This window comes from Pelecanus crispus, chromosome 3 (genome assembly GCF_030463565.1).
Source record: "Pelecanus crispus isolate bPelCri1 chromosome 3, bPelCri1.pri, whole genome shotgun sequence".
Classification (NCBI taxonomy): domain Eukaryota; kingdom Metazoa; phylum Chordata; class Aves; order Pelecaniformes; family Pelecanidae; genus Pelecanus; species Pelecanus crispus.
In genome coordinates, this window is record NC_134645.1 from 29083625 (window position 1) to 29098316 (window position 14692).

General features: G+C 37.2%; 1 protein-coding gene across 2 annotated transcripts in view; it reads left to right on the plus strand.

The window, feature by feature from the left end:
• The window catches only part of FBXO11 (F-box protein 11), a 76792-nt gene that overhangs the window by 35991 nt on the left and 26109 nt on the right, over positions 1 to 14692 (plus strand). Inside the window, exons 2-7 of one of the 2 annotated variants that reach the window (XM_075707526.1) lie at positions 1688 to 1815; positions 1931 to 2012; positions 8645 to 8789; positions 10129 to 10258; positions 11314 to 11397; positions 11480 to 11612. In XM_075707526.1, the coding sequence (XP_075563641.1) occupies positions 1708 to 1815; positions 1931 to 2012; positions 8645 to 8789; positions 10129 to 10258; positions 11314 to 11397; positions 11480 to 11612 (682 nt within the window). In that variant the 5' untranslated portion in view covers positions 1688 to 1707. Of the gene's footprint in view, positions 1 to 1687; positions 1816 to 1930; positions 2013 to 8644; positions 8790 to 10128; positions 10259 to 11313; positions 11398 to 11479; positions 11613 to 14692 lie in introns of those variants that run through there. The other variant, XM_075707524.1, reaches the window with a different exon arrangement.

Consider the following 14692-nt stretch of genomic DNA (forward strand, 5'->3'; position numbering starts at 1 on the left):
GGGGGTTTTTTTGAGTGGTGGGGTTTTGGTAGAAGTTTCACAGTTCACTTCTGTCCTTAAAAACCTGTGCTGTTGCTGCAAAAGGGGGTGGTGGTTCTTGCCAGTCAGGTGGTCTTGTCCCTTCCTTGTGGCTGTGCTGAGCTGGACCAGCTGCTGGGCTGGCCAAAGGCTAATCATGGAGGTAACTTCTTGCAGGGTTAGTTTTCAAGTGGATTAATGAGCTGATGACACTCTCCTAGATTGCCCTGAGCTGACTGTGTGAAGTTGCACGCATACCACCAGCTAGCTTCATCTTTTTACCAGCTTCTGTCGTGTATTTAGATGTCCCGACAGTGTTGTGATCCGTTTATGATATGTGGCAAGGTTTGCAATTTATAAATATCTGCTAAGGTAGGGGGAAAAATGGGACCGGAAAAGAGCAGGAGGGCACTGAAACAGCTTTTTCTTCAGAATTTTGTTGGTTAGCTGTCACTGATGTAGCAGCTTGGGCTACAAAGGCATGCATAAGCCTATATAAATGCAATGTTTTGTAATTTATGTTTAAAAAACCAACCAAACAACAACCCTTAGGAAAATCATTATATTAAGATCTGGAAAGGGAATCTTTAGAACTTTAAAAATTGCTTTTCTTTGTTTAAACAGACTGGTTTAATACTTGAAGGATAGGGGGCTTTTATGGTGTGTGGGGGGGGGAGGGTGTTTGACATCAGTCCCTCTTCACCCTAATATATTCAGGAAAACTGCTTACTCTACAGTATTGCTTTTCTGGCTATCACTTGCATCATGTTTACCCAGTTTAAAAACAAAAAAGCAGTTAAAAAGAAGTCCAAAATTGTTTTTTCACACTTAAGCATCTGCAGAAAGTATACTTTTTACTTAAGTAGAACTGGGCTTTAATTTATTTTCTAGATGGTTTTTGTTCTGGCCTTTTTAAAAATTCTTATAACTTTATTATGTGATGCTAGTTGTAGGGCATGCAGTGATAAGTAATTATTCCTTGGTTGTTTCGAGTATGTTCCATAAATATATGAACATGGAAAATTGAAACTTAACGATGCAAAAACTGTTAAAACTATACTCCTCGCACTTTCTGCACTTTTTTTTTTTTTAAAGGGCAGGGAGAAAATATACTTACTTTTTTAAGTATAATTTAGGCAAACGGAATCTATGTATTTAAAACTACCTCCATTTTACAGAAGGATTTGTATGCAGGTCTGGGCTATTCCTGAAATGTTTGGGGAAAATTCTGCCTTGAGTTTTGTACTAAATGCCATGTTTACTAAAGGATTTCTTGATAACATCTGGTTAATAATTGAAGCTCCAGTGTTCCTAGTTAGGCTGATAGGTGAAAAATTTGAGGTAATGAGGTGATGGAATTAGCACAGTGAATTATTTGCTTGCAGAGAAACTGAAAGCCTAGGGTTTTGGTTTTTTGTTGGGTTTTTTAAGCAGCTTTTGGTGTAGCTGCTGTGTACATATGGAGAACATAAGTTAATTCATGTGTACTTTCTCATGTAATCTTATGTATGCCGTGTATATTATGATTTTTCACTGGAAGTTCTCTGTGCTCTAGCACTTCCTCCCCACCCTCGTGACTGGATGTATTTATCTGAAAATTTCTGTAGCATTTGTCTGGTATAAAACAAAACTACAATTCTAATTAGCAAATTTCCTTTTTTATTGACAGATGATGATGTACCTGCAGATATGGTTGCAGAAGAATCAGGTCCTGGTGCACAAAATAGTCCATACCAACTTCGCAGAAAAACTCTTCTACCTAAAAGAACAGCTTGCCCTACAAAGAGCAGTATGGAGGTAACCTTTGTTTTTAATTGTAAAGTAAATATTACTGTTTCAAGAATAGGAAGCTAATTAGTACTTTTCATAAGTTACCTAATGACTAAACTAATTCTTATTTATTTCATTAAAGGGTGCCTCCACTTCAGCTACTGAAAACTTTGGTCACCGAGCTAAACGTGCTAGAGTATCTGGAAAATCCCAGGATTTATCAGGTAATAACTTTTTGTACAAAAAAGGGGGTGGGAGAGGAGGGGTGGAGACATTTTGACTTCACACACCCACACACCACCCCCAAACTTATTTTTCCTGTCTGTTCTCTAACTAAGAAACAGTAGTGGAAAAAAACAACTGCGAACTTGTTCTGAACTTCAAGTCTGGAAGCATGATTTTAATCTGATTTTTAGAATCTGGTCCTTTAGTCTTCCTGTTTCACTGCAGGCATATTGGTTTGGGGTTTTTTGGTTTTGGGTTTTTTTTATTCTTCTCAAAGTGCTGTGTAGTTATATCCAAGCTACTGTTAGAAGCAGTAATGCTGCAATGGTGCAGCACTCTGACTAGGCTTATTTACCATTCCTCATATTGATGTATTGTTCCAGTATATTGGTCAGAGATAGTTTTGGTGCGTTGTCATAGCACTTCATTGTGGAGAGGGGGACAGAGTTTGTGTGTGTTTATAAATAAAAAAAATACACATATATGTACATATTTCACACACATGTACAGTATTTGTACATTGTATAATACATACATGCAATACAGGTGTATATAATTATATGTGTGTGTATCTTTTATTTGTGTCCACACACCTTTTGTTTTATATGTGTGTATATATATACACACACACATATACAGGCACACATATCCTACTTGTTTTTTTCTATGTCATTTTTCAGTCTCTCTGCTTCTACCCCTTTTTGTCTCCTGACACACTCTAGTTCCAGGAGATCTGCTGTCACTTTTCCCTGGAAAATCAACGCCAGTGCTTGCCAACTCCCATTGATGGGGTTTCTGTTCCTTTTCTTGGGTTTGTTGGTTTTTTGGGTTTTTTTTTTTCTTTGGTCCATGTCTCCCTTAACGTAGTGAATTAAAACTGAGCAGCTGGCACAAGGCTTTGGTCTGTTTTTATTGTGTCTGTTGAAGTCTGCTCTTTTGGGCTTCTCACCTTCTCCGTAGTGTAGACTTTTATATTTCAGGCTCTCTGTCTCTTTTCTTGTTTTATTCCCCCCTCCCCCACCCCTTGATTAACACTTTTAATTTCAGCAACTGTTCAAGAATCATTTAACCTCAGATTTCTATTCTTGAAATAGCCAGAACCAATTGAACATCAACCTGTGTCATTCTACTTCCAGTTTCATTTCCTGATTTGATATCTGAAGCCTTGTGCAAAGTTGTCTTGTGATAGACTCAGTTTCTCTTGTCTGTTCTTAGTTTTTCTTCAAGGTCATTCACTTTTGATGTGTTCTTCATTATGCTTTTACTTGCCTCCTTGCTTTAGTGAAGGTATGTAACTTTACTTGAGTCCTGTGGTACAAATTACACAGCATGAATGACACTAATTTCCAAAGGAACTCTCCACACTTCCGCTGTGCATTCCTTTTGTTACATTCTTGAGTTCATGTGGGGAAAGTACAGGGATTGTGGAGGCTTCTCCAGCATGGAATTACCAGAGGAATTGCAAACAATGATTTTATAATTGTACTTTTAAGATTGTATTCAAACCAGTCGCAATCTAACAAGGGAGCGTCCTTCTCAACCCATCTTCTATTAATCTCTTTCCCAGTGTGGAAGATGGTTATTTTTTATTTTCACCATTGAGTTTTTGAGATATTCCTCTAAATTTGTACAAATATTGATTTGCGGGGAGATTATTTCTCCACCCCCTGTTTTTTGTTAGTATAGATAATAATAGCTGTTGTGACTGAGCTGTAAGCGTGAGACTTTATGGATTGTCATCAGTGGAGATTGTATATTGTCATCTGGAACATATAGCTGTTTACTTTAGAACTGTAGATGAAGTGAAGGCGTGGGACTAGAAATATAGGAAAATGTCTTGATGAAGAACTGTTCCTTCTTATATGGGCTCTGAGTTGAGGAAAATTTGGCGGAGATGAAAGGAGAAATGCCAGTCGATTAGTTTCCAACTGGAGTGGAGCCAGTAGTTGGAAAAACAGAAGACTTCCTTATTTTAATACTGATTTCAGAATTAGTGCTGCTGAGAGAGCGCTGCTATTTCAAATTGTAAGCGGGGGGGGGGAATCAGTCTCAGATACTGTCAAGAAGAACTCATTAGAATTTTGAAACATTGACATGTTTTTTTTCCTGTTATTTGCAACCCTGTCCTCCAGTGGTCTCTGCAGTGGACAGTGAGTTCTTCAATCCTGAGACAGAAAGATTAATGAATATACAAGAATCTTGATGAGAAAGCAACACATTATAGAAAATACGTAAATAATTTTTCCCTTAAGCTCTTTTAAGTAGAATACAAAAAATGGAGAAACCAAAAATTTGGATAAGAAAAAGGTATGATGGAGCTGTGCTGCTTACATCACAGATGACTGGTGAACCTACAAATTCAGCATGTTTGACATCTGTAGAAAACATTTACAGCTTTTAGATCTTATTTATCCAAAAATTTGTATCATATTCTAATATAATATTTCTTGATTTAGAGAAAGATTTAAATTCAGTATATTCTGACTGTTTCCTTACGTTACCTCGACTGTAAATGTATGCTTCTGGTTATTGGGATATTTCAGTCTTCAGTACCACTTGTCTTGTCATGTCATTTTAACCCAGGGTTTTAATCATTTAACATGCTCTTCCTTTTTGTTAATTACTGCGTAGGTTTTTTCCTCTCTTGCTTTAAGATCACTATATTTGCATATCTGTTTTATACTGGGCAGTTCTTGCTGACTTTTAACCATCTTTGGAAGACTTCAGAGACAAGTGATTTCTTTTCACTGAACTATGGAGTTGCAGTAGATACTGAGACTCTAGGTTACTAGCTCACTCGGTTGTTCTGTACATTAGGTACATGCACAGCTCATAGTTCACAGAACTTACTGCCTTTTTAAATTTATTTTTGACATTTCCTATTGATTTATAATATATTTTTCCAAGAACGCTGCATGCTATGTTTTCTGACATATTTCTGATTCTTACAAGAAAATATTTTCACTAAATGCCTCCTTACAGAACAAAAGCTATTTGTCTCCATCTTCTCCACTAAAATGGACAAAAAGGTATCCATACAAGACATAATTTACAATTCAGGATTCATGGGATGGCATTCTTAGTCTTTGCACAAAGAAGAAAATTCACTTTCAGGCAGCTTTCCCTGTCCTTTGTCTTGGTATTACTATACTAGTTTAAATCTACTAAATGATCAAAATTGAAACTGAATTAGCTTCATGCATATCCTGTGGAAACAGAATGACATAACCAGCTATGTTTCTAATTTTCAGTTGTCTAGTATATTAACACTTTATTAAAATCATAAATAGTTCAACTGTCAACTTATGTTAGGGCAAAGATAAAGATTGGTGATGACCTCTTGCACTTTGTTTTTATTTTTATTCTTGTCTATTTTTAACACTTATTTGGAAAACTGTCAATTTTTTTATAAGACTGTGCATTTTGTACTTAACCTTCACTTTGTCAATAGGTATAAAACTGTCAGGAGTAGCAGCACATGAATGTTTCTGATTTGGTGGCCAGAAAACCTTTAAAACTGTTTTGGCTTATTTTTGCAAACTGGGAGGAAGAACATAGTGAATGCATCCTTGCTTTGACAGATTACTAAAAGATACCAAAAATGTGAAGTGTGAATTTATAAAACAGAAGCATGGAGTTATCTCTTGGACCCAGAGGGTATTTACGTCTTCACATTAAGAAGTGAATTAGCTTTTTCAAATTATACTGGAGAATTTCACCTAGTAAATCACTGATATAGTGATTGAATGGAGAAATCTTAAATCAACCCCCTTTTTAATTGAGCAGAAAGGCATTTTAAATTAAATCTCTCACCTCTACAGGATTTGGATCAAGGTGGGTGAGGCTAGCAAACACCTGTAAAATCATCATCTTCATTTTGCAAGCAGTGCCTAAATTTCCAAGTAAATACAACTGGAAAAATTGCAGGGGGTAGGAAGACTTATAGTGGCTGGTTTTTGTGGTGGTTTTTTTCTTTTTTTAATTGCAGGAAGTTTTTTGACACTTTCAGACTTGGTCCCTGCCCCTTGCAGTAAGGAAGCACATCCAGATTTCAATTTTCATTTTGAGATAGGACTTAGGGAACAAAATGGGAGTACGAACTGTTGAGCAGTGGGAGGCACTACACTAGTGAACTTCCTTCTTCAATAAAAAATTAATCAATACATATATAAACGTAAAGGAAGAAAAAATTCTGCAGGTTGTTCAGGGAAGTAACTGATTGTCTCGGGAAGAAGATCAAATTGTATGCATTGGGGATTTGTATGTTAAAAGGAGAAGACAGGTCATGGAAGGCTTGTGAGGATTTATGGTCTTCTACTGTCTCACAAGCTGAAATGCGATGTTGTGCATGCAAGGCAGTATCTCCACACCTAACTGGAAAGCTACCAGAGAAAGATGAATTCAGAAGCAATGTCCAGTTCTACTGTGATGCATTTCAAGGGTAATTAGGATTGTAGAATGAATTGCTGCTGCCTGTTTGACGCAGGAAAGAACCTTTAATATCTCCAGTGGAAAAGGACCTCTTTAAAACCAGCATTGATTGTGCATGTAACATTTTTCTGGTGATGCCCAACCATGCTCACCTTACAGACGGCTAGTATATGCTCCCCGGACTTTGGGCTCCCCGAGCGTCTCTTATTAGACTACTTGCTTTTTATTAGTTTTGCTAACTTACTGCTTCAGCGTGGCTCATTAGTTGTTTTGTTTTTTGAATAAAAATAATTTTTTAATCTGGCATTAATAATACTGTTGCTGAAGGGAACTGTCTTGAACAGCTTCTGGACATTCATTCCTGCCTCCTCCTTTGTGCCCATGCTAGCGCTTCTGTAGTTTGCAATGAACTACAACAAGGAACTGATCCATAAAAAAATTAGTTTGGAGGAGGATAGGTAAGGATGAGGAAGAAAAATTCTGGCTTATTCTGTCCATGATCAGTACTACCCACCTGGGAGCAAAGAGCTATGGACATGTGGAATGGTGAGACTCATCCCTCTGATACAGCGTAGATTTTTGTTGGATTAAAGTGGCATGTACCTATAGCTTATGACTGTAAGCTATGTTACTGTTGAGAGCAGCCATCAGTCAGTTGGATAAATGCCCTCCTAGCATCTTAGAGGAAATCAGTATTTGTGAATCGCCAAGGTGACATTCATAAAATGGTGCAAAAAGGAACAGGTTCAGGGAAAGTCACTGTAAAGTCAGTAATACTTCAGAATTTCTACTAACTGGTCTGACGACAGATACAAGCGTGACAGCCTGGAAAAACAGCTTTAATCAGATCTCTCATAGTACACAGGTTCTGGTGATGTGGTCTGTAGACCACAGTTTAGCATCTTCATAAAAGCCACAGTTCTGGTCCTTGCAGTTCACATCATCTCTCTCTTCTAGCTGGAAATAGCACAGTTCTTTATGCTGCTTTGCCCAGGGAAGACTTGGGGCTTGGCTGTCTTTTTTTTTTTTTGTGTGTGTGTGTATAATCTCACATGGAAACTATTTTTCAGAATGTTATTCCCTCAAATTTAGTAGGTTGTCTTTCTGAGGGTCACTTCAGTAGTTGTCTTGTAGTAGCCAAAATCACGATCCTGTTGCTCCCTAGGTTCAGCTATTCCAGGAAAAAATGAATAATGCAAGGAGCATTACATGGGTGTAATTGCATTATGAATGTAGCCAGAGCTTTTAATGCCTTACAAACAAATCCTCTAAACTTTGGAAGCTGTTCTGTACAGTTCTGCCTGACAAAGGACCCTAAAGACAATAACCAAACAAGTGATCTGTGCAAACAGAACTCCCCTGCTGTGAAGATACCTGCCACAGAAGGCTCTTGTGAGAACACAAACTGTGGATGGGGGTTTCCTATATGAGCTGTCGCATGTAGAGTGCACATGTGCACAAGAGCAGGGCTTTAACAAAGTGCACTCGCATCTCCACACGATGATATGGGAATGCCACTTTCTCAACCTCTCTCAAGAAGTACAATATCTGGCAAGGGTAACACTTCTGGCTTAGATTTTTCACTTTAAAAGAAAGAGCATAAATGGGAGTAAGTGGAAGGAGGAGACTTTGGAATTATTGCTGGCTACTGGTTTCCTGCATCCCAGACGTCCTTTTTCCTAATGTGTTCATTGTGGGAGAACAAGGAAGTCTTACTAGTAGTTTTTCCAGACAGTGACTATTTCTGAGTAAATTCTTTTGTGTTTTGAAAACATTTGCAGAGATTCTGACTTTGGAACTGGATTATTATTATTATAATACGGATAATGTGGGTTAATTGAACCACATGAACCTAATAGTGATGAGGAGCCAGTATATCTGGAACATGCACAGTAGCCTACTTAATGTCTGCAATTGTATGCAGATTGATTCCTCCAATAGAAAAGGTGAACTAAAAAGTCTTCAAAGAGGACTTGAAGTCTGTAACTTCTACCTGACTCAAGAGTCAACCTTTACCTCCTTTTTTTGCCTTTAGATTTAGATGACATTTACTTCTTTAAAAAAAAAAAAAAAAATGCTGCTTTGAGATCATTGGTGTTTTAAATGAGAACCTTTCAAATGGCAAGTTGGTGATCTGTTTTGGTCAGAATTTGGGCTGGTTAAATATGTCAATAATCTTACATAGATTACTGTTTAATAGCAGCACCTGCAGAACAATATCTTCAGGAGAAGTTGCCAGATGAAGTGGTTCTAAAGATCTTCTCCTACCTGCTGGAGCAGGATCTCTGTAGAGCAGCTTGTGTGTGTAAACGCTTCAGTGAGCTGGCTAATGATCCAATTTTGTGGTAAGTGAAAAGCTATTCCTTGCTATCTTGAGAAATATTAGATGTGCTGCGTGAGATGCCAGTACAATAGAAAAATTGAAATGTTGGTTGTAATTAGTTGAATTAAAACCAATTGTATTTTAATATGTCTGGTTTGCTTAAGCATTATTTGTTACTTACAAATATCTGATTATGTGTGTTAAACAGTAAAACTTTGATTCTCTAGTAGTGTAGATAGTAGTTAAATAATGGCTGTTTTAAAAAATCAGTGAGTTATTCCTTCAGTAGGCACTGCTTTCCTTCTTCCCATCTTTAACCTTTTTCAGCCTTCTGTGGGGATTGTGTTACTTGATGCAAAAGAAACAACAGATTTCTTAATGTTAGATGCAAGTTTTGTCTAGTGTTACTCAGATTTTTTTTTTTTGGTTGGTTGGTTTGATTTTTGTTTGTTTTGCTTAATGGTTGGATACTCAGGACGTTGTCCCCCATATGAATCCACCCTACCCCTAGGTTATTGAGAGCTTGGATAAATGGGATCTAAATTTTGTTGGTTTTTATAAGAGAAATATAACGTATGTTTCCTAGGCTGTTTTTTTTTTAAAAAAAAAAAAATTAAGACTAAAAGAAAAAGAATAAAATTTGAGTATAACATCACAAAAATGTTTTTCTGTCCTAAAGATAGTTTTGGGGAATGTCTTGTCAGATGAATTACAACTTCTGAGATTCAGTGGCATCCTGTAAGTCTGGGCTTAATATCACCAGGCTCAGACACTGCAATTATTTGTATTCTGGCACTAATCAAAAGAATCCAGTTGTTGTGTGCTATTTTCTTCTATTTAAGCCACTGTAATCTGTCCACTGATGAACTCCTTTTTGAAATGCAGTGCATCATTTGTTCTCTGAATGCATTCCTTCAGCTTTTTTTTTTTTTTTTTTTTTTGGCAAGGTGAGGAAGAGGTGGTGGCACACTTTGTCTTAAGTTTTGTTATTCGTATGCTACTAGCTTTTGTAAGTGTTAAAGCAATGCTGTAGTTAATATACAGTTAGACTCTGATTCCACAAACAGTGTAACTAACTGCTTAAATTTTTTCATGGAAATTACATGTTGAGAACTCTTTCACTTGGATCATGAATCACGTGTCAAAATTTTTCTTAGAAAGACACAGAAGTAAGTCCAATAGAAGAAGTATTTTGGAAGTGTTTTAAAGTGGTTGGTACTGATCTTGGTCAAATTCACTGTCACAGACTGGCAAATGCTGTTGGAAAAAAAACCAGTTTTTAACATTTGTTGTGTTATATTAAAATGGAAGAGTAATCAGAAATACATTAATTTTCTTTTCTGCTTGACACTTCTGCTCAGGAAAAGATTGTATATGGAAGTATTTGAGTACACTCGTCCAATGATGCATCCTGAACCTGGTAAATTTTATCAGATTAATCCAGAAGAATATGAACATCCAAATCCCTGGAAAGAAAGCTTTCAGCAACTGGTAACAGTAGTATTCATTTATATTCCAATTTAAAGATGGTTTATAAAAGTAAAAAACAAACTTCTGAAAAGTGGCTGACAATAGTAATTATTTTGGTGTCAGACTTTAAATAAGATGATGGGACTGAGGAGGTGGGGAGAGATCCTTGTATTGTGTTATGCAATAGGGGGATATCTGAAATTATTTCCTGTTTTGAGGCACACTTTAGGGAGACACATCATGGTAAAGTGGAGTGCTTGAGCATCCAACTCTTCTATCTTGGGTTTTCCTCATGTTTTGCATCACTGAAATTCTGTGGAAGAGATTGTCACAGTCTGTGGCTTGCAAATAAACTTCAAATATATTCTTCTTGTCATATAAAACCAGTGTGTGTACTGGTTATCAGATTCTCTGCATCTTCCCCTAGTAAATCAAACAGTATATTGATAATATCACTTGGGCTTCAATAGTGATTTACAGCTGATACGACTGGAGCTGAACAAGTTACCTTTAAGACATGTGATTGAACCTCTAATCCAAGGTGTCAAAGGTATTGTAAGAATGGCTGGGCATGATATTTGAAAAGCATAAGGGAAATAAGTATCAAGGTGAATGTATTATACGACACTTTGTAATTGGTTAATGAAATTCTGAATTTTGTTGAGGACAAATACTTGACTTCGCTTCTTTGTTCAGTACTCAATCAAACGTGAAGGTATTGAGTTCTTTTTTCCTCACCATATAAATGCAGTTTGTTTTGTGGCAAGCTGCTAGAAAATCAAAAGAAGGAAATGAGAACATCTCTTGTGGAGTGGATAAGGTATACGAAGCTTTTCAGTCACTTTAGAGGCTTCTGGCTGTGTGGGTTAGCCTCTTGGTTTAGTTGATCACTCTCTTAGGCTCAGACTTTTTTGGTGTTGCAGTTTCAAATTGGGTGCCTAATATGGGAGGTCAGAATATGGAACAAACAGATACCTGCAAATGGCTTGTTAATTAGGGGATTAGTAGATCCTCTTGCCTATGCATTCAGATCCACCTATCTGCAAGCTTATCATAAACTATTTTCCTTGTTTCAGTACAAAGGAGCACATGTAAAACCAGGTTTTGCTGAACACTTCTACAGTAATCCTGCAAGATACAAAGGAAGAGAAAATATGTTGGTATGTTTCTAAGGCATTTCTTAAGAACATTTATATATCTTTGCAGGGATATTTCTCTCTAAACTTGTCCCTTTTTGTCTAGTATTATGATACCATTGAGGATGCTCTTGGTGGAGTTCAAGAAGCTCATTTTGATGGACTTATCTTTGTTCACTCTGGTATATATACTGATGAATGGATATATATAGAATCTCCAATCACCATGATCGGTGCAGGTATTTAAACTCTTTGTCTCAAAGTATGAATTGTGTTAACTGCCACCTGAATTACAAAGACATTCCAGTGTATTAAATATCCAGTGTAAATGCCCATCTTTCTTCATCAGCCTAGTAAATAAGTATCTTCTGTACAAGTGTCGCTAACTAAAAAGTATCTGATGCTTCAGACTGAAGTACCATTGTCTGCTTGTTAGCTCTTGAAATAACTTACTTACCTTTTTATTTCATTAGGAGAAAAAAAAAATTGAATTTGTCAGAAAGTATACTCATGACTGCAGTTGAAATTTTCAGGTGGTTCTTATGAAATTTGTTTATATATAACCTATCTCCAGAGTAGAATCCAGCAGTGGGAGCAAGCCCAAATTAGTATCTGTCCCATTTTCTTCAGCATCGTAATTCCGTTTCAAGGAAGGAAATGAGAGCATCTAGCAGAAAGATTCTGAGACTGGAGGCTCTTTCTCTGTTCATCTCCCAACTGTTCCTCTAAAGGAGAACCTTTATGGACAAGGAAATAAGACTTTCAGAATAGGAAAGGTTTAGGAAGTTAATTATAAGATAATACTTGGCTGCAAACTGTGGTGCTTGTTGAGCTGTTTGCTTTTCCTGTCCCTACTGTGAGCGTGCTAATCCCCAGTAGCATGATAGCATCGTAAGGATTTAGACTGTCTCAACATCTGGTAGAGATCTTGCTTAAGAGGTCTTGGACTTCTTGCACCTGTGGCGACCCAGAAGTTGAATTGCCTGCTGCCTGCTTTTTCTGAGATACTGTCTGTCTGGGTTGTTTTTTTTGGCTGGTTGCTTGGGATTTCTTGGGTGGTGGGGTTTGTTTTGTTTTGGGGTTGATTTGTTTGTTTTTTGAGAAGTTCCTCTCTTCAGGTACCTATCTGTTCTGCATACCAACTGTTTTGTTCTTGAGTGAGCCTATTCTGGCACTTCTTGCCTGGATTTTGCAGCCTTGGCAGTGAGAATGGTTTTGAGCAACACAGATTGTTCCAGTGTTGGTCTTAAAACTTGTCCCTGGAGATCTGAAAGATGCTGCTGCATTAGTATGTTAGTTTGTCAGTTCATGACTACATTTCTGAAGCTTGACATCCTGAACATCTCCACTTCCAGTGCTTTGGTTTGTGTTGTGGAGAGGTTTTGGAGCACAAACTGGGTTCCTTTTGGATGAGACTAATCCAAGAGACATGTTCCTGGAATATTCTTACTGCACTCTAGTAGTTGGTGTATATTCAGTCAGAGGGACCAGGCTAGGACTAGTCCGAAGTCACAGTCTCTTCTACCCTCCCTGTCCTGCAACGCATGTGGTGTGGATGTCTGATCCTCAGCACTATTTCACTCTGTATTACCACTCCTGTTATGCTGCAGCGCTTGCTAATGCAGGCATGGCCTTAAGACAAATAACAAAATACCCCTGGCTTCTGTTTCAGGTAGGGGATGACAGTAATAGATGCCAGTACAAACAGGGCAAGTCATATTTGTGTAGTGTTTAAAATCCAGAAGAAACTGGATCAGCACTGTCCTAAGATACAAAATTTCTCCATTATTTCATGAAACTTAAAATGGCATCTTTGATATCTGGTTAAACTTCTGCATGTTCTCTGGCTCATTTTAAGTTTTGAAAGGCCCTCTGCTTTCCCTTCCACTGGAATTAACCTAAGTTATTCAGAAAAACAGTTATCTTAACTACAGTTCTTTATAAAGCAAGGGATCTGTATTGTGTAGTTTTGTAACAGAATAGCTGTCTTGGGGAACAAAACATCGGAGAGGAATCCAGAAATGCTAGATGTATTTATATTTCAGTTTCTGGCACTGCTGACTCTTCACTTCCTCAGACTTTCTCCACTGAATGGTCAGTGACATTGTAGAGGGAGTCAATTTTCATTTGTCTGGAAAAGAAAACAAATTAAGGTGAACCACTAAGCCTTGGAGAACTACCTCTTCTCTGTTCAGTCTGGCAAGCTTTTCGGAATGGTAGGATTAAGGCAGCACCAAATCTATCTGCAGTTCTACTCAGATTTCTTTAATAGTTTCTTCTGCTGACTTCTGAAGAAGCACAACGTTATTAGAAAGGCAGCTTTACATACCTAGAGCTTTCAAGAAGCTTCTGCTTTTTCATATAAGCAAAATGTTCTTACAGAATAATGCCTGGTATTCTAGGTTTGTTGTTCTGTTTAATTTTGGGGTTATTTATTTCTTCCCTTAAATCTAGGAGAAGGCATCAGGTTCAGAAGGAAGCCTTTGGAGGCATTACTAGTATTGTGGCTTATCTGAACTGTCAAGTAAGAAGCAAGAGTAGAGGTCCTATAAGGAAATTCATGCATCTGGTTCAGTGGACAGAAATACCTATGGATTTCTTAAAATAATTCTATTTTCCGGGGTTGGGGAGGGGGTGTCAGATTGCTGCAGGAATACAAGCCTTCTGTGGAGTGTTCATCTCAAGACATGAAGCCTCTTGTCTTAATAACTGAGTTTCAGCAATGTACAGACATGTATCCTGATCTGAGACTCTTCACTGAATATGTGTTTTTTCTGTATTTTAGGAGATACAACTTTCATTTTTTCCCTTTATTTTCCATTTTACTTAAATAATGTGCAACTAAGTGAAAAAGGGATTATCAAAGGATTTTCCAATCCAGAAAAAAAAAAAAAATCAGTAAAACCAGTAAGAATTATTGTGATTTTAACAGTAGAAAAATCTAAAATGGTAGAGACTGTCACAATTAGGCTTTTTTTACTTTTGACTGCAAGAGAACTTTCACATGCCTGAACTCTTCTTTAAATAGCTGTTCTGCATCTTTGAACTGAAAATTACATTTTAGACTAGTTTAGAGTTGTGTTATTTGCTGTAGATTTTAGGGACTGCAAGATCTAAAAGGGCCTCTGCATTTTTGCCTGATACGATTGAAGAGCGTCACAATTATTTCCTGCAGAATCTATTATTTTTCTATTAATGCACTGAAAAGTGAAATTGTTTTATTCCTTTTGAGGAATAAAATAATTCTGAGGCAACATCCAGTTAATTTTTAATTCTTTAGGCAGTCCCTTATTGTAGGATTTCTGTTAAATTATTTCTA